The 19,444-nt window shown below is 44.1% G+C and overlaps 1 protein-coding gene across 6 annotated transcripts in view; it reads left to right on the top strand.

Annotated features, from left to right (window-relative positions):
- Nucleotides 1–19,444, top strand: part of ATE1 (arginyltransferase 1) — a 162,361-nt gene that overhangs the window by 99,962 nt on the left and 42,955 nt on the right. For 4 of the 6 annotated variants that reach the window (XM_056529734.1, XM_056529733.1, XM_056529732.1 and 1 more), the window contains 2 exons: nucleotides 7,067–7,187; nucleotides 7,595–9,446. The exons of the other annotated variants lie outside the window; for them this stretch is intronic. In XM_056529734.1, the coding sequence (XP_056385709.1) occupies nucleotides 7,067–7,187; nucleotides 7,595–7,773 (300 nt within the window). In that variant the 3' untranslated portion in view covers nucleotides 7,774–9,446. Of the gene's footprint in view, nucleotides 1–7,066; nucleotides 7,188–7,594; nucleotides 9,447–19,444 lie in introns of those variants that run through there. 6 annotated transcript variants of the gene reach the window in all.

Here is a 19,444-nt window from a genome sequence, read left to right on the forward strand (position 1 = left end):
GAGGGGTGTAGTTTCCAAAATGGGGTCACATATGGAGGGGGGGGTCCATTGTTCTGGTACCATGGGGGCTTTGTAAACACAAGTGGCCTTCAATTCCGGACAAATTTTCTCTTCAAAATCCCAATGGCGCTCCTTCTCTTCTGAGCATTGTAGTGCACCCATAGAGCACTTTACATCCACATATGGGGTATGCTCTTACTCAGAAGAAATTGGGTTACAAATTTTGGTGGGCTTTTTTTATTTTCCCTTGTGAAAATGAAAAATTTAGGGTGACACCAGCATTTTAGTGAAAAATATTTTTTTTTTCACTTTCCCATCCAACTTTAATGAAAATTTGTTAAACACCTGTGGGGTGTTCAGGGTCACTATACCCCTTGTTACGTTCCGTGAGGGGTGTCGTTTCCAAAATGGGGTCACATGTGGGTGTTTTTTTGGGTTTATGTCAGAACCGCTGTAAAATCAGCCACCCCTGTGCAAATCACCAATTTAGGCCTCAAATGTACATGGTGCACTCTCACTCCTGAGCCTTGTTGTGCGTCCGCAGAGCATTTTATGCCCACATATGGGGTATTTCCGTACTCAGGAGAAATTGCGTTACAAATTTTGGGGGTCTTTTTTTCCTTTTACCTCCCTTGAAAATAAAAAGTAAAGGACAACACCAGCAGGTTAGTGTAAAAAAAATTTTTTTTTTTACACTAACAGGCTGGTGTAGACCCCAACTTTTTCTTTTTCATAAGCGGTAAAAAGAAAAAATGCCCCCAAAATTTGTAGTGCAATTTCTCCTGAGTACGGAGATACCCCATATGTGCCACTAAACTGTTTCCTTGAAATACGACAGGGCTCTGAAGTGAGAGAGCGCCATGTGCATTTCAGGACTAAATTAGGGATTGCATAGTTGTGGACATAGGGGTATTCTACGCCAGTGATTCCCAAACAGGGTGCCTCCAACTGTTGCTAAACTCCCAGCATGCCTGGACAGTTAGTGGCTGTCCGCAAATGCTGTGAGTTGTTGTTTTGCAACAGCTGGAGGCTCTGTTTTGGAAACACTTCTGTACAATATGTTTTTTATTTTTATTAGGGGGACAGTGTAAGGGGGTATATATGTAGTGTTTTACCCTTTATTATGTGTTAGTGTAGTGTATTCAGGGTACGTTCACACTGAGGTTTACAGTGAATTTACCGCTAGGAGTTTGCACTGCGGCGAAAAATTTGCCGCAGCTCATACGTGAAGCAGAAAACTTACTGTAAACCCACCAGTGTGAATGTATCCTGTATGTTCACATGGGGGGGGCAAACCTCCAGCTGTTTCAAAACTACAACTCCCAGCATGTACTGACAGACCGTGCATGCTGGGAGTTGTACTTTTTCAACAGCTGGAGGCACACTGGTTGGAAAACCTTCAGTTAGTTTCTGTTACCTAACTCAGTATTTTCCAACCAGTGTGCCTCCAGCTGTTGCAAAACTTCAACTCCCAGCATGTACTGATCGCCGAAAGGCATGCTGGGAGATGTAGTTATGCAACAGCTGGAGGGATCGCAACTACAACTCCCAGCATGCAGAGACAGCTGTTTTGCTGTTTAGGCATGCTGGGAGTTGCAGTTTTGCAACATCTGGAGAGCTATAGTTTAGAGACTGCAGTGGTCTCCAAACTGTGGACCTCCAGATGCTGCAAAACTACAACTCCCAGCATGCCCAGACAGAAAACTGCTGTCTGGGCATGCTGGGAGTTGTAGTTTTGCAAGATCTGGAGGTGCACAGTATAGAGATCACTTTGCAGTAGTCTCAAACTGTAGACCTCCAGCTGTTGCAAAACTGCAACTCCCAGCAAGCCTAAACAGCTCTCTGGGCATGCTGGGAGTTGTAGTTTTGCAATATCTGGAGGGTTACAGTTTAGAGACCACTATAATGGTCTCAGACTGTAGCCCTCCAGATGTTGCTAAGTAACTCACCGGCTTCCGTCGGATCCAGGGAGCTGCGTCGCGGTCCTCTTCTTCCGCTGATCGTCGCCCGCTGCCGCCGCTGATCGTCGCCCGCTACCGTCGCCGATGGGTAAGTGGATCTTCGGCGCCGATCCCTGTCGGATTCCCCGTCCTGCCCCGCCTATTGTGGGAGGGGAAACCGAAAGTAAACCCCTCCGCCCCCGATCTGCTATTGGTGGTCGCGTCTAGACCACCAATAGCAGAAATAGGAGGGGTGGCACCTCTGTCCTAGACACCCACGATCCCCCTTCTATTCCGGGTCACCATAGACCCGTAATGACCTGGAATCGGCGCAAATCGCAAGTGTGAATTCACTTGCGATCTGCGCCGATCGCCGACATGGGGGGGGTCTAATGACCCCCCTGGGCATTTGCGCGGGGTGCCTGCTGCGCGACGGGGACCGAAATTCCCAGGTACGCCCTTGGTCCTTAAGTACCAGGGGGCAAAGGCGTACCTAAAGGGGTATTCCGCCCCTAGACATTTTATCCCCTATCCAAAGGATCGGGGATAAGATGTCAGATCGCCGCGGTCCCGCTGCTGGGGACCCCCGGGATCCCCGCTGCGGCACCGCGCTATCATTACAGCACAGAGCGAGTTCGCTCTGTGCGTAATGACGGGCGATACAGGGGCCGGAGCAGCGTGACGTCATGGCGCCGCCCCTCGTGACATCACGGCCCGTCCCCTTAATGCAAGTCTATGGGAGGGGGCGTGATGACCGCCACGCCCCCTCCCATAGACTTGTATTGAAAGGGGCGGGCCGTGACATCACGAGGGGCGGAGCCGTGACGTAACGATGCTCCGGACCCTGTACCGCCCATCATTACGTGCAGAGCGAACTCGCTCTGTGCTGTAATAGCGCAGTGCCGCAGCGGGGGTCCCCAGTAGCGGGACCGCGGCGATCTGACATCTTATCCCCTATCCTTTGGATAGGGGATAAAATGTCTAGGGGCGGAATACCCCTTTAAAGGGTTAAGGGGTTATCCAGTGATGGATATTTTATTTATTTTATATATTTTTATGTTTCCGTTTTGCCCGGGCATAAAAAAAAATTAAAAAATTGCAAACCTTAACTTACCTTCCATTGTTGCTCCAGTGCACCAATATCTCTCTCTTGTCCATTGAGCAGCAATTGGATATGACATGACACTGTGGCTGGCGATACGCTGAGTAGTAGTGTGATGTAACATGACACTGTGGCCGATGATAAGCTCAGCGCAGTGTGATGTGTCGGGCCTTAAAATGCGGAAGGAGACTGGGGCCGAGGAGAGCGATATCGGTGCATCGGGGGAACAGTGGTAGGTAAGTAAATCTGCAGTGTATTATTGGGATCGACTGATATCGATTTTTTTAGGGCCGATACAGATAATCGGTCACCTTTCAGGCCGATAGGCGATAACTTATACCGATATTCCAATATAAGTTATCGGCTATTTCAACCCCCCCGGCGGGGCAGAAGCCGTTGCAGATCAATTACTTAAAGCAGGCGCTTTAAATCAATGAACTGCTGCTGCTTTTGCGGTACCAGAGACCGCCGCTGCCGCCACCCGCTTCTCTTCTCCTGAGGTCCTGAGTCTAATCACCACAGTTGCCCCATCGCCTCCCCTCCCCAATCCTCTGCCCACATACTGCCCCCCCATCCTCTGCCCCCATACCCCGCCGCCCCATTGCCTCCCCCCATCCCCGATGTTATAATTACCTGTTCCCGAGGTCGGCAATCCTTTTGGCTCCTGCGCTGTCACTGTGCACACTGATGGAGACGTCGCATTGGGGACGTCACTCGTCATTACGCAGCGCGCGGCGGTATGTGGACAGAGGATGGGGGCGAGGCAATAGGGAAGCGGCATGTGGCCAGAGGATGGGGGGAGGCAACGGGGCAGCGACGGCGATGGTAGTCTCTGGCCGGGGGGCAGGGCATTATCGGCAAGGTAATTGCCGATACCGATAATGTCCAAAATCGCGATTATCGGATGATAATATCAGCCAAACCGATAATCGATCGATCCCTAATGTATTACACTTATCCCCTATCCTGCAAATAGGGCATAAATGTCTGATCGCTTGGGTCCGATCGCTGGGACCCCCCATGATTTCCTGTACGGTGCCCCGTCTCTGCTGCGGCTCTCCCGTGCAGGAAGCATGTCGGCCACAGTATGACGCCACACGCCCCCTCCATGTATCTCTATGGGAGAGGTGGAGATGCAGCGGGACTCGGTGAGCAATGCCAGGTCCCCATATGGGAGATCGTGGGGGGGTCCCAGTGTTATACATTGCAGATTTTCTTTAAAGGGGTTCTCCGGTGCTTAGACATCTTATCCCCTATCCAAAGGATAGGGGATAAGATGCCTGATCGTGGGTGTCCCGCCGCTGGGGACCCCCGGGATCTTGCACGCGGCACCCCATTTGTAATCGGTCCCCGGAGCGCGTTCGCTCTGATTACCGACGACCACAAGGCCGGCTGCGTGTGACGTCACGTTCCGCCCCTCAATGCAAGCCTACGGGAGGGGGTGTAACAACTATCACACCCCCTCCCGTAGGCTTGCATTCAGGGGCGGAGCGTGATGTCACATGGGGGTGGGAGCGTGACGTCACACGCCGCCGGCCTTGTGGTCGTCAGTAATCAGACCCGGAGCGAACACGCTCCGGGGACTGATTTCAAACGGGGTGCCGCGTGCAAGATCCCGGGAGTCCCCAGCGACGGGACTCCCGCAATCAGGCATCTTATCCCCTATCCTTTGGATAGGGGATAAGATGTCTAAGCACCGGAGAACCCCTTTAAGGTTTGTTTTCTTTTTGTAGCTATTTCTGGCTGCTCCATAGACCTTGAATGAATGAGTGTGGGGATCCACTGCCACTGATCCACTTTTAAGGCAAAGGCGTCTGGGAACTGTTTTGAAGACCCCCATTATCCTACACTTATGCCTTATACTTCATTAGTTAACAGGTATTTATTCCTCAATTGGTTACCTTTTCTGTAAACCATTGAAGTTTATGTCTATATGAATAAAGGTTAGTAAATAATGTTGAATATAGAACCTTGTGGGGCACGCTGTCCTGAATCTGCACGCTACAGGGCCGCCTGCAGACATTCCAGCTATTTGTTACAAAAGGGATTTGGAAGAAGAAGAAAACAATTTGGATGACCTTACGGTTGTTTTATGTAAAATGCCGTGGATCTTTCCGCTTTATTTAGAGATCATCTAAACATTATTAAAGCATATCTTGTATCCATTTTGTTGGTCATTAGTATAACGCCCTCTCGATTAAGCTGTGCACGCATGCAGCGGGTGAGAACTTGTCAGCTTTTATACAATTAGGGCTTTCCAGTCCTTAGAAATCCTCTATACATGGAAGTTTCTTGTTAAAGGGTTTGTAGGTGACATACTACTGTTATCTTTGTATACTGTACAGAGATATTAATTTTGGAGGCTGAACAGTCATTTCCTGACCAGGAATATGGCTTGTGTTTTCTTGTCCCAAAAGTGGAAAAAGAAAGCTGGCAGCATGTAAGGACCATATTGGAAGGGTCTCCCGGCTGCAAAGGATGTTTATAAAAGCGAGAAAAGCCATATGGTAAAACAGTAGATGTTCTGCCGTTCTTTCAGACAGACATCATTTAACAATACTTGTTTTCAAGAACTGATTGATCTTATGGATAAGACCAGAATGACCATGATGCGAAAAAAAAAAAATGTGGTGTTCAGAACTACTGCATAATGATTTATAGAGAAGCAACCTCTTCTACCGACACTGGTTCCTGTCCCCTATCTTACATATACATTTTTGTGACACGTCCATTAACCCTCTTATGTGACTTTGGTGAGTAGGAGAAATCTGCTGGGAAGTAATGCATGTCGATTTTGTCTTTGCTTCATGACTTTTTATTATTCTTTTATTTTTTGCTGCATTGTGTTGGTGCTAACCACTAGGCCACTAAGCCACTAAGCCACTAAGCCAGTCCTCTTAGAAAATGAGTTGTGTGTGGTCTCCTTTGGGGGAGTATCACAATGGTGTAATGGTGTTTCAGTAGCTCCTTTCCACTGAAGAAAATCACTACAGTTATTGAAGCTATTTTTGTGCACTTTTTGCATGGAATAAAACCATGAACAAACTGCGGGTGCCAGGAAATATTCCCAAAAATTTTGTCTCAATACTTGAAACTGCTTCTTTCCAGAGGTGTTTTATCAGCTCTGTTAAATACGCCTGAAACAACTAAAGGAACATTATAACTTTAATCCCACATTTTCCATTTCTATTTAGACTTTAAATCCTGTCTAACTAGTGTGTGGCTCCAGCTGCTGCAAAACTACAACTCCCAGCATGCCTGGACGGCTGTCTGTGCATGCTTAAGGTTATTTTTTTTTACAGGTGGAGGCACATTGATTGTGAAACACTGATTTAAATGCTCATCTGCAGAGGGCTGGAAAATATTTAAAGCGGATCTGTCTTATCACAGAAAAAAAATGCCTCTTTATGTTACTCACTATGTTATGCAGATTCCTTTTACATGTATTTTTTATGCATCTAGCTTCTGTATTTGGCTCACAAATTCCTCTGTTCTGCTCACTAATTCTGACATCCACTGCTCAGGAAGGTGCGTGTCGAGGCAAGCATTGAGCCCGCCCTCACTCACCATGCATTCACTTCCACACTGAGTCTGCGGTGCTGGGTCTCTTTATCCAATCACTGCAGGCTGCTCTGTAACTATCTTCTGTTTTCATGCTGCAGTCTGATAGGACAGGAGTGAGCACAGAGGAGTGCTAGTCCCATCCTCACTTACTGGCCATTATTGTTGTTTACTAAAACGTACTGCAAATGTACTGTAATGTTTGGATAAAAACTGTGCAAACCAATAAAAAATGAACCTAAATAACCACATTTTTCAACATATATGCCCAGATTTATCAATCTGTGAAAAAATATATAATTTGCCCATAGCAACCAATCCCAGCTCCGTCTATGTCTGTGAAAGGTATTTCCCAGGACACTGCAATATTCAGATGACCCCATGGTCTGTGTGTTTTGTCCACCTCTACTTCTTGTTCTCCAATCAATTCATTTTTCTTTTTCTTCATATTTATCTCTTGTAGGGTCAGTATAAGCCATCAGAGTTGCTTTGTCCAGAGAGCTATACCTGGGTGCCTATCGAGAAATGTTTACCACTGCTTGAGTCCTCCAAGTACTCTCGGTTTAATGGTAATCCTAGAGAAGGTACAGTATGTGCTTTCCTTCCTGCATTCCTGCCCTCTATTTTATTTTTTAATTTTTTGCTGTAAAGACGATTTACATGTTATGCTTTAGCTTAGCAGCAGCCAATTTAATTCCTACATGTTTAACACAAACAAAGTCAGAGGGACCCTCTCCGGTTCATTTTCTATAGAGGCCTACAATATAGTGCTTACTGAGGTGGTCTCTCTCTTTAAACCAGCTGGGCCGCAGATGTTCTTGTGCAGAATTACATTCTTCATTCTGTCTATCAGAGATTGAACTGGCACTCCTGCATTTTCATTTCTTTGTTCTGTACAGATGTTGGAGGAAATTCTCATCACTATTTCTCTCTTTTTTTTCTCCCTCATGGTATTACACTGTGTGAACATCACCTCTGCTCGTCTTCACAGGGGACAACGACCATTTGACCGAACTGAATCGAGTTCGAGTATTGCACAAACGTACCGTCATGCCTTACAGTGTATACAAGAAGAGACGTAAAGGGCCAAGCGATGAGACTGTTGTCAAACAGTATGCCACTTTAGTGGGTCAGACCTGTGCTGAACGCATGCTGCTATACCGCAGTTGAAATTTCAGGAATTTTGTCCCTCAGATATTAAGCTGTGGAGAAGACTGCATGCCAATATTTTTTACCAAGTTCAAAATCCATCTGAATGATGGAAGAAGTGTGACTTATTATCGGCTCCTGCATATATTATGCACCCAGAGAAATATACCCCTTGCTAAAACAACACACTATGCAGTTGACAGGAAGAGGCAGAAATAAAATGTAGTCGCCTCTTACCACTTACCACTCTGTTATTTTAAAAACCAAACCTTTACGTGTTGCCGAGACAGGTCAGAATATATAGTTTGTTGGTATTTAAGAGACTGCACTTTATATATGGCTTTGTGTAGTTCAGTATCTGATGTTCTTCAAGACTTGTGGAAGGTCTCTGTCATCTCTGGTCCTGGATCGTAAACCTGACTTTTATGAAAAGTAGATCTATAGAAGAGTGAAAATATATTGTACCTGAAAGGCATTACCTAGGTATGTAATTGTTTTAACATATCAAATGTCACCTTTAAACTAGTCTTGTGGACTCTTTTCAAGACCTTATCCTAACTGCTGTCAAAGTATGGCTGGGTCACTTGTCACCCTACGTGCCTCTTAACTGTAACCATGTTTGGTAGACAATGCATGACCTTCACTGTGTATACTCAAAACTTTATACAGTCACTATAAACCCCCACAACAGCTTAACTTTCTTCTCGTCATGAAAATCTGCCCTATCAAGTAACCGATGCCTGTTTACGGAGAATATACTTGGTGGTTTGGTGACGTCTATAACAAATCAGGAGGAGGCCAAATATTTCATGTGTTCCTATTCTGTTTACCTACTGTCAAGTTAACTCTTGTTAGATTTTTTTCTGTTATGTGGTTAGAAGAACATTGGATATGTGTTTCTTTTTTCCACAATAAAAAAAAAAATATATATATATTCCAAATCCTTTTATTTTAATGAATATTCTTGCAGTTGGCCATATCCCTGTTTTGATCCCAGAACAGTTGCTATTTTGCAATGAAAAGTTATTAAAACATCTAATATCTATATGTGACAATGTGATACTAAAGGAGTGTAAAAATACAAACAGTGCTCCTTAAAATTACCGCTTCCAATAGAGAAAACACACTAGAGTTACCAAAAATTATTTCTCACTCGACAAAGTTCTTCTCCAAAACAGGTACAACTTTGTAAAGACATCAGCTACTTGACCATGTTGGTGGTGGAGGGGGCGTATTGTAGTAAATAACCAAAAGAGAAGAAAATATTATTGCAGGCACAGGCCCATTTTCTTAACATTTGTATAATTCACTATATTCTAGTAATGCGTTTTAAAGGATCAAACGGACATTTTTCAGAAACTGTGAAATTGGATCATATACATATGTACTTGGATTATTGTTTAGCGCAACTAATTGTAAAGTTATTTAAACTAAGCATCGTCCACCAACAAATAGGTCTATGGCCACCTTAACCCATTTGTTAACGACCATTCTGTTACGGTTTTTAATATATTATCAGTGTGCCAAATTGCATATATTGTACAGGAAGAGGAATGCTCTGCCTGAAGAGAAGTACCTGAGCAACCAAACACTGAGGCAAGCAAGGGAAAACAGGTTTTATCAAATTTGGCAGGAAATTTCAACAATTTATGCAAAGGAATATTACTTATTGACTTATTTCCTGTGGGAATGAGGGGGGGGGGGGGGGGGGGGGGGGGGAACATCTAGTGATTTCCCAAAAAATAAGATTATTTTTATTGTACAATAAAGTAATATACAATAATACAATAATAATCTACAATAATAGCAATAGAATATACAAAAAAATGTCTTGCGTACAGCCCTGTGATTAAAGGGTAACTTATCAGACCAAATTTTATGGAATATTTATTGTATAATATAGAAACGTAGGAATCTGGAGTGCTGGGGTCTTTCCCTGTCTTCAGCAGGACCACTAGAAGAGCTTTGTTTATCAAGGACAACAGGGAGCCCGCATTCTGAGCCTTAAGCAATATGCTGAGGAGCTGGCTCCTCTCTTCCTCCAGCTATTGATAATGTTATTGGTTCGGAAGGTCATCTAGACCTTTAGCGATGCAATGTATATAGAAGAAAGACTCGGCGACTCACCGTTCTCCAACGTACCTCTTGGAATAAAGAGAAGTTCATTTTCAGAACGGTGAGTCGCCGAGTCTTTCTTTTATATACCGTACATTGCATCGTTTGAACTTGTTACACTCATAGCACCACCTAATCTGCACCCACGGACCCTGGGCTGTTTTACTCGTCTGTTCACACATCAGCTTTGTTACATTGGTAGTGCCAGACGTCTGTCCACTCTGTCTGTTATCTAGACCTTTAGCCTTGCCCACCGATAAGAAACCAATTGCAGCTATCAACTCATTCAGAGTAAAGAGTTCATCAAAATGAGAGGTTTGGCTCGTTGAGATTCGTCACAATGGTAAACCGTACACGAAAAGAGAAACCTCCATAGGATTAGTGTGGTGTGTGGGAGCAGGGTCACCTTTTGCTGCAATGAACACTGTTCGGATGGCTGTTGCATCAAAAGTCTCCTTTTCAGTCTCAGGTAAACTTTTGTAAATGTATTGTTATGCAAGTGTATTTTTCTATATATGTATATGTCTTCTGCATGCACTGAGCCAATACAAGTTCAAGGGGTTAATTGTCTGTACTCAAAATCCAAATTTTCCCTGTGTAAGGCTGGTAACATGTCACATGTCCACTGGTAAGACAATTTAAAGGCTGTTCTGTTTCCACCCTAATCCCCAGGGCGGGGCGTCACGATGCTCCGTCCCCTGCATCACCCCGTCATCATGCACAGAACCAGTTTGCTCTGTAGTGATGAAGGCGAGGTGGCGCTGCAGAGATCGTGGGGGTCTCCAGGGGCGGGACCACCGTGATCAGACATCTTATCCCCTATCCTTTGGATAAGGGGATAAGATGTCTGGGGCACAGTACCCCTTTAATCTGTTAGTGAGTTAGGTTCTGGATTCTGGTAAGGGAACATCACTCAAGGGAACTCTCACACCTTCAATGGTAGTCTGCCTCCAACTGCAATAGGCAACCAGTTGGCTTTCCAACTGCACTAGACAACCTTTCTGGCATGTCTCACTACATTGGTTGGACAAGTGACTGCTTTAGGGACAAGAGAAAAACCAACAGGCCCTCTGGCAAAGTAAGGACTATGTTCAGGTATCCTCAGGGCAGGCCTGTCCAAAGCAACACACTAACTTCTGGAGTCTTCCTTCTGGGTGTTCTCAGGTCAGTGACATCTCGGAATAACCAAAAGAAATGTAGGTGATGGAGGGAGACTTTGCAAAGTTTACCATGGAACACCCCAGTGAAGACCCTTGAAGTACAGTTAGACTTGGATAGTTACCGAAACAGAAGTAGAGCTAAGTCAAGTCTCAAGTTGTAGTCTAAAGTTTCAAGTGTCTAATCTCATCCTGCAAGTGCAGTGTAGTACCGGCGCACCCCTCTGAGCCCAGCATGTACCATTAGAGGGGACAGTTCCCAAGTCTATATTCTCCATATTGTTCAAGAACAGAAACATATTATCATCTATCTCAACGTCTATCAAGCGTGATATCCTCACTCTGTATCATTATCACTGTATTCTGTTATCTTTGATCTGCAACCTCAGTAAATAACTATCTGTTACCCATGAATCCTGGCCTTTGAGGTATTTATTCCAGGGGCTATGATATGGATAGCTGCTTTTTGAAGTAACGGTTAGTCTTTACCTACAGAGTTGTTACACTTCAGCCACTGGACACTACAACACTCATCATCAGTCACACATACTAACTACAACCCTACTTCTGGCGTCGCAAGCTGAACAAACTGCTAGCCAAGTGTCCACTTCCCTTTCACAGCATTTATGCCAGACCCCCGCTTTCCACATTAGGAGCAGATTCAGATATGTATGAAATAGCTTTGTCCTCCATGTTGTGCAATACTACTCTATGTCTGGGTGCTGGGAACAGTATTTAGAGCAGTACTGAGGCAGAAAGCACCACTTGTCCCCCATACTTACTATATGGTTCATTAGAAATGAGCAGCCATTCACTAGGAGTCAATCCAGTAAGCAGAGAAATAGAAAGTAACGTGGGGGTACCGGAAGAGCAGTAAGTCTGGCCTCATGGGAGCAACATGCATCACAAGGCTGTATAAGATGGCACGTGGCCAGCAAAACAGTAGCTAACACTTCAGCACAGTGGGAGGAAGGTGCAGCAACCCAAAACAGCCACGGCACAGTCCAGGGGGATGAGAAAAGATGTCATACCCAAGTCAGAATGGCTGCAATACAGGGTATTACAGCAGGTAGTCCCTGGGAACTCTTTGCAGGCATGTCTTTCTAGGCCGCCATCAAACCAGCCTACCCCTCCACAGCTAAATGAAACTGTGGGTCTATCACTGTTCACTGTCGCCACTTCTTCCTTATCTCACCACAAAGCCCTCCACATATAGGCTGGATATGTAAAGTAGTGGCATGGTGCCAACCTGTGGTTCACCAGTTGTCGCAAAGCTACAATTCCCAGCATGCCCTTACAATATGCTGGGAGTTGTAATTGTGCAACACCTGGAGAGCCACAGGTTGGAGATCATTGTTCTGAAGTATCTGTGTCCACTTAAGCTACATATTGGTGGACCTCTCATGAGCCTGGCTTGTCTATACTGTGTGTCAGCAGTGATGCACTTTTACATAGCAGTGCATTTGTATTTTACTGTCTGTGAGCTTTGGGGGTTTTGATTTATTTGTCATCTCTTTTAGCTGTCTTGCATACTGAGGTAGGTATGTGAAACGTATACAGCATTGGTTCTTACGTCTACTGTGTATGGACTTAATTATCTTTCCGGCTTCAATATTCTTTCAAACAGAGGCACTACACATTCTAAAATTCTGAGGAATATGTGTGGCCTTATTATGCGCTCGGGATGGAAGAGTCCAAAGTGTCCTCCCTGTATAGTCTGCATGAGTTCATTGCTCTAATCTGAGCCTTAATAAAACCCATATGCCCAGAATTAGAGGGCTTAGCCTACATCAGAAACCTCTGGGCTCCTTTCTACTCCTTGTGTTCCGTGCAGGCTCTAATCCTCTCTGGCGTTTGCTCTTGTTATTTCACCCTTTACTCTGTGGTTCAGGAGGAAGGCTAAGGTTCCAAGGCAATCAATGCTATGAAATGAGAAGCATGCAGAACTCTTCACGACCCGGCCATGTGAATTACAGTGGACCACTTAAATTTGCAGAGATGTTAGCTGAGCAAACACTGCCTTCTACCCAATTTTACTGTGATCCACGAGAAATTCCACCAGAGCCCCGATTCCTTGCATGATAACACATGAGCGGATATCTTATTTATTTAGCTTTATTTTTAATTAAGTTTGTTTCATATAAACAAATACACATAAGGTTACATTTCACCAACTTTTCATATAGGCTCCTGTTTGCATGACTTAAGTGATTTTTCCATTTTTTTGTGCTGATGTTTCAGTTTGAGAAAAATGCACAAAACTATGCTACGTATACACAGTAATTTTGTATACTTAGTGAAATATGTCTAAATACACGTAACAAAGCAGGGTTGCCATTCAGGGGTTTAGTTATTCTTTTATTTTAACATGTAAAAATTAAGCAAAATACTAGTTTCACGCAGCCATAATACAGCCACATTTTAGGGCTCAGATCATGACACCTACACTCTGCTACCTGGAAAAAATATAGAGGATAGAAGTTTGGTAATTATGGCGGCTCCATAGATAACTGGATTCCTCTACAATCAGATAGTTATGCCCTATTCTGAGGATAAGTTGTAGTTTCTGTTCATGGGCAAACCCTCTTTATCCCCTTCCTGACCCATGACGTACATCTACATCATGTGGTGTGTAAGGACATGTGTGCGTTTGGGTGCCGGTCCCGTGCTATACTTGGGTGCTCGCTGCTTCCAGCAGCCGATTATAAGTCAGTAATGCCCGACTTTGGAGATCACTTCTATGACTATCATTCACCTGTTTTAGTGCAGCGATCAGGGGGCAAATCAGTAGTCAGGGTAGCCCAAGGCCTGTCCTAGGCCTCAGTTTCTACCGTGAATCAGCTATTAATACACATCACAATAATTTAAAAGTGAAAAAACTACGCAAAATGAAGTCCTTAAACCGCTCCATATGTAAAAAAAAATGTGTCTGAACATGACGATGCACAGATTTTTATTTATATTACAACTAAACAAATGTTATCCAAATTTGTTATAGTTAAAACAAACCCGTAGAGTAGCAAGTCACAGAATTACAGAATTTATTTTAAATTTTGCCATACAAAAATTTTTTCTGGCTTGATAATACATATGGTAAATTAAATATGGTTAAATAAAGGGTGCCAGTAAAAAGCACAAATTGTCCTGCAAAAAAATACAATAGAAAGTTCATAATGTTGAAAAAAGACCAGAGTCCATCAAATCTATTGTGTCCCTATTGTTATGATCCAGAGAAAGCCAAATACCCCCCATGAGGCTGATGCCAATTGCCCCATAATAGAGGGAAAAAAATCCTTCTTGATGCCAAATATGGCAGCATAATAAATCCCTGGATCAACGTTCTGTCCCTAAAGATCTATAACTCAGTTGGTGGAAAAAAGAGGTTAAGAATTTTAAAAGGTAAGGAGGAAGAAAAAGTAAGCCAAAAATCTAAATGTTGGGGGTCTGTAGGGCTACTGTAAAAGAAAGGAAGGAGTATTTCTAGTTTGAATAATCAGCATGTATAGGAAACAATGCTTTGTGTAATATCTGGGTTTGTGTATTTGATTCAAGAGTAAAAATGGGTGAACATCCCCTAAGGGTGCTTTGACATGAATCCGAAGCCACGCAGATTTGCATGCAGAAACTTCATGGTGTATTATAGTACCTGTGATGGGAATGCGATTTTACGAAATGTTAACATGCTGCAATAAAGTGCCATGCGTACATTGACCTGTGGCGCAAGCTCTAAATCTGCTTCATGACAATTCATGTTCCCTAGACTTGAGGGGAACTCTAGTTGTAATTTTTAACTTATTCATTTACTTATTTTGTACTTTACCATATTGCACACTAAAACCCACAGCTGGATCCCAAGCAAATCTACACAATTCGCCTCTGCGGTAAAGCTGACGTGTGAAAGCACCCATATCAATTCCATATTTTTTTTCCATAACTTGGTCTTAGAAAGGTCCTGTGATAATAAGCAGATCACATGTCCCCAAACAATTGGAAGTTATCAGTGGAGAAACCTGACAGTAAGTGTCCGGTACTCCTGCAGTGCCACAGGGGAAATGACACCATGTCTATTCACATCACTAAGCTGTCAGAGACTCTGTTCCATCTGATCTCCTCTTTGGCCAAGAGATGAGGATTCTGAACAGACGCCCCCACCCCCCCCCCCCCCCCCCCCCCCCCGCCAATCCTCCTATTAACTCAGAATTCCCTAGTTGGGCATATGAAAATTTATCGCAGGTTTTCAAAGCCGGAGAAGCAATTTAAGCCTGTTTTCAGTCATCAGCTGCAGCTGACTTTGCTATTAACTCCAGCTTCCATTTCGCTATCTCTGACCTCACCCAATCAAACCCAGTCATATGACAATTGCCTGAGGGACTGACTGGTGTGCAGTCCGTGTACCTCAGAAGGGTCTGCAACACCTCACTTGTATGATCTACCTCTACTCCCCGTGACTGAAACGTCAAGTCTGATCTACAGGGCCTACAGAAATAACATTCTCCTTCGCGATTACATAAAGTTTCCATGAATTGAGATTTGATTTCACCGTTTTATGCCAGACATGACACATACTGTCTTTTTATTTTTTCGCCATTTCTTCCAGAAAGAAATAATTGCCTCATTAATATATACTTAAAAATTTCATTTCTGAATGTGTGTTCTGCTACTGACTTGCCATCGGTGCGTACCGTCTCTGCCTGAGACCAAGGCAATGTTTTTTGCGTTAGAACCCCGGTTCTGCTCATGATCCACGCATTTTCTGGGCTTAGATTTTCATATACTGCAGTCATTTCTTTAGACTTTTTTTGTTTTTTATTAGTGCTTGTGAGTCAGTGGAGTAAAAGATGGCCTTTTGCCATGATGATATCACTCTGCCATGATTGATGTCACCATCTTGGCTTGTTCATGTTTTAATAATTCCACCAACCATGAACCCTCGATGCATGAATGCTTGACAGTTTAGGTGAGAGATCAAGCCTAGAATCATATTTTCTCATTGCAAATTTTTACTGCTTGGCGTCATGTCGTTCTGAACCCCAAAATTTCTCGAACGTATCATTCTGACCCTAATATTTTTGTATTTCTAAGAACAGAGGTCCAGTTTGGTCTTCCCCTTCATTCTTCTTACCAAGCTATAATTTACATCATTTTCTCCTGCTCCGCTTGGAAAAGTGAACCCCTTGTTCCTCACGTTCCCTCCCAGTTTATATGACAGGACTTTCGTGTCAGGAGACAGTTTATTTTTCCCACCGGGCTGTTTATTTTAGAGAAAAATCCTAAGTAGCCAGCAGCAGACACTGATCCTTTGAGTTGGGCCTTTCTGCTGCTCTGAACTTTTCGTGCCCTTCAGGAGATTTAGCTGGCGTTATTACAGATCCCAATCACTGCAAAAGCCAAAAGTATATAACCTCAAGCATGCTGCACTGAATTGTGGGATATGTAGTTCAAGGTAATCCCCTCTCCCATCCCCCAGAGTAATATTAACCCCAAACTGCCCCAGTGAATAGAAACCATCTCACAATGTAAATCCTGGATTTCTTATTAAAGTCAGGTCACAGTGTTCGGGTCCTTTTGTACTTGGGAAACCCACTTTTTTATTGTCTGCATTGTTCTATAGCATTCAGCATGTAAATTAACCATTCTAACTCTTAATCCATAGTTCCTGAGAATAAATTGTTATATTGCAATGTATGAGCATTTCATGTGCTCTCTGAATTTTGTTCAAAATGGCTTTAAGGTTTTCTATAAAAAAAATAAAATAAAAAAAAAAACAACAGCAATTTCTTACACCCTTTTAGTTAATAACAGAAAAGGTCTCTATTCAGAGTCTTCATATTGTGTCAACCTTTCTGGAGGACTTGTCTTGTATTATTGATTTCAGAGACGACAGCCTTAAAGGGATACTCCACTGGAAGACATTTATTTATTTATTTTTTTAATCAACTGGTGCCAGAAAGTTTACAGATTTGTAAATTACTTTAAAAATCTTAACCCTTCCAGTACTTATCAGCTGCTGTATACTACAGAGGAAGTTCTTTTCTTTTTGAATTTCCTTCCTGTCTGACCACAGTGCTCTCTGCTGACACTTCTGTCCATTTCAGGAACTGTCCAGAGTACAAGCAAATTCCCAAAGCTGCTCTTTTTTAATAGAAGTAATTACTGTATATATTCTAGTATAAGCCGACCCGAATATAAGCCGAGGCCCCAAATTTAACCCCAAAAACCCAGGAAAAGTTATTGACTCAAATATAAGCCTAGGGTGGGAAATACATCATCCCCCCATGTCATTATCCAGACCCCCGTCATCAACACCCCCCGTCATCATCACCCTGTCATCATCCCCCCCCCCCTTCATCATCACTGCCTGTCAATCCCTTCATCAGTGGTCTTCAACCTGCGGACCTCCAGATGTTGCAAAACATCTGAAGGTCCGCAGGTTGAAGACCACTGCGGCCTTCATCATCATCCAGACCCCCCCCCCCCCCCCCGCCTTTAGTTTTCTGCTCACCTCCCCTTGGTGGGAAGGAAGGGTGAGCTGGTCCAGGCCATCTATGCTGCAGGAACCGTCCGATGGGGAGGGTTAGTCCATCATCACCGGGAGGCCATCTTCTCCGCTCCGGGCCGGCCCCGGACTAGTGACATTGCCTTGATGACGACGCACAGGGACGTTCATGCGCAGGGATGGACGTCGTCGTCAAGGCAATGTCACTAGTCTGGGGCCAACCTGGAGCAGAGAAGAGGGCCTCCCGGTGAAGATGGACAGCCCGGAATGACTAACCCTCCCCACCGGACGGTTCCTGCAGCATAGATGGCCCGGACCAGCTCACCCTTCCTTCCCACCGAGGGGAGGTGAGTAGAAAACTAAAGGGGGGGTCTCGATGATGACGGAGGCCCCAGTGCTCTTCAACCTGCGGACCTCCAGATGTTTCAAAACTACAACTCCCAGCATGCCCGGATAGCCATCGGCTGATGGCTGTCCGGGCTTGCTGGGAGTTGTAGTTTTGCAACATCTGGAGGTCCGCAGGTTGAAGACCACTGAGAAGTGATTGACAGGCGGAGAGTTCACTCGAGTATAAGCCGGGGGGGGGGGGGGGGTATATACGGGTAACAAATTTGTTTAACTTTCTGGCACTAATTGACTTTAAAAAAATATATATTTCCAGTGGAGTACCCCTTTAAAGAGTACTTGTCATGATCTTGATCATTTTTTTTATCCTCCCAGTCAGGCGTAACATCATCTGCCCTGCAGGGGAGAACTTACGTCCTCACTCTGCTTCACACAGCCTAGAGCAGTTCAGTGTGTGATGGGCTATGATTGGCTGAAACCTACACACACCACCCTCAGCTCTATGCACTGAACCCTACAGTGTGTCAGCAATGCCCAGCAGCTGCAAAGGAGAGCAGAAATATCCAGCACAATGTTTGGCCGAATATTTAGCACTATGCACTGAAGGCATTTTGACTCTGCAGCAGTATTTCCCAACCATGGTGCCTTATGCTGTTGCAAAACTACAACTCCCAGCATGCCTGGACAGCCTCCAGCTGTCAAGGCATGCTGGGAGTTGTAGTTTTGCAATAGCTGCTCTACACTCTAGCTCTACACAGCTGCTCTACACTCCAGCAGAGCTCAAAGAAAAAGGGAGCTGAAATATACAGCTCTATACATTGTACTGAGCTAAGGTCCCATCTGCATTTCCTGACTTTTGTCTCTGCCAGGCTGCTTCAGGAGACAACCTTTTAAAACGACTGCTGGCCGTAACCAGAAGTACCACCCCTGGTGGCCAAACTTTTAGTGGTTAATTTAACACATAAAGTTACAAAATTGTATTAAGAAGCATATTAGGAAAGTAGTAGAATTTTTTGATTCCTAACACTGATCAATGCTATGTTATTACACTGCATTGATCAGTGTTATCTGCAGTCTTTTCCTTTTGCCTGCCAAAGCAGGCTAGAGCCACAGCCTGAGATTCGATAGCACGGAGGAAGCTAGGGACCCTCCAGCCATTAGTTAAGGTGATTGGGACCGCGCGATTGCCTCACGGTGGTCCCGATGACCTATAGCAACCAGCCGGCAACATTCAGTTGACGGCTTTAGATCCTGGCTCCGGAAAGTTAAACAGATTTGTAAATTACTTCTATTAAAAAATCTTAATCCTTCCAATAGTTATTAGCTTCTGAAGTTGAGTTGTTGTTTTCTGTCTAGCTGCTCTCTGATGACTCATGTCCCTGTGCAGTTCCTATCATGCACAGCTCCCGGGACATGACATCATCATTGAGCAGTTAGGCAGAAAACTTCAGAAGCTAATAACTATTGGAAGGATTAAGATTTTTTTATAGAAGTAATTTACAAATCTGTTTAACTTTCTGGAGCCAGTTGATATATATATATATATATATATAAGGTTTTGCCTGGAATACCCCTTTAT

This window comes from Hyla sarda, chromosome 7 (genome assembly GCF_029499605.1).
Source record: "Hyla sarda isolate aHylSar1 chromosome 7, aHylSar1.hap1, whole genome shotgun sequence".
Lineage (NCBI taxonomy): Eukaryota > Metazoa > Chordata > Amphibia > Anura > Hylidae > Hyla > Hyla sarda.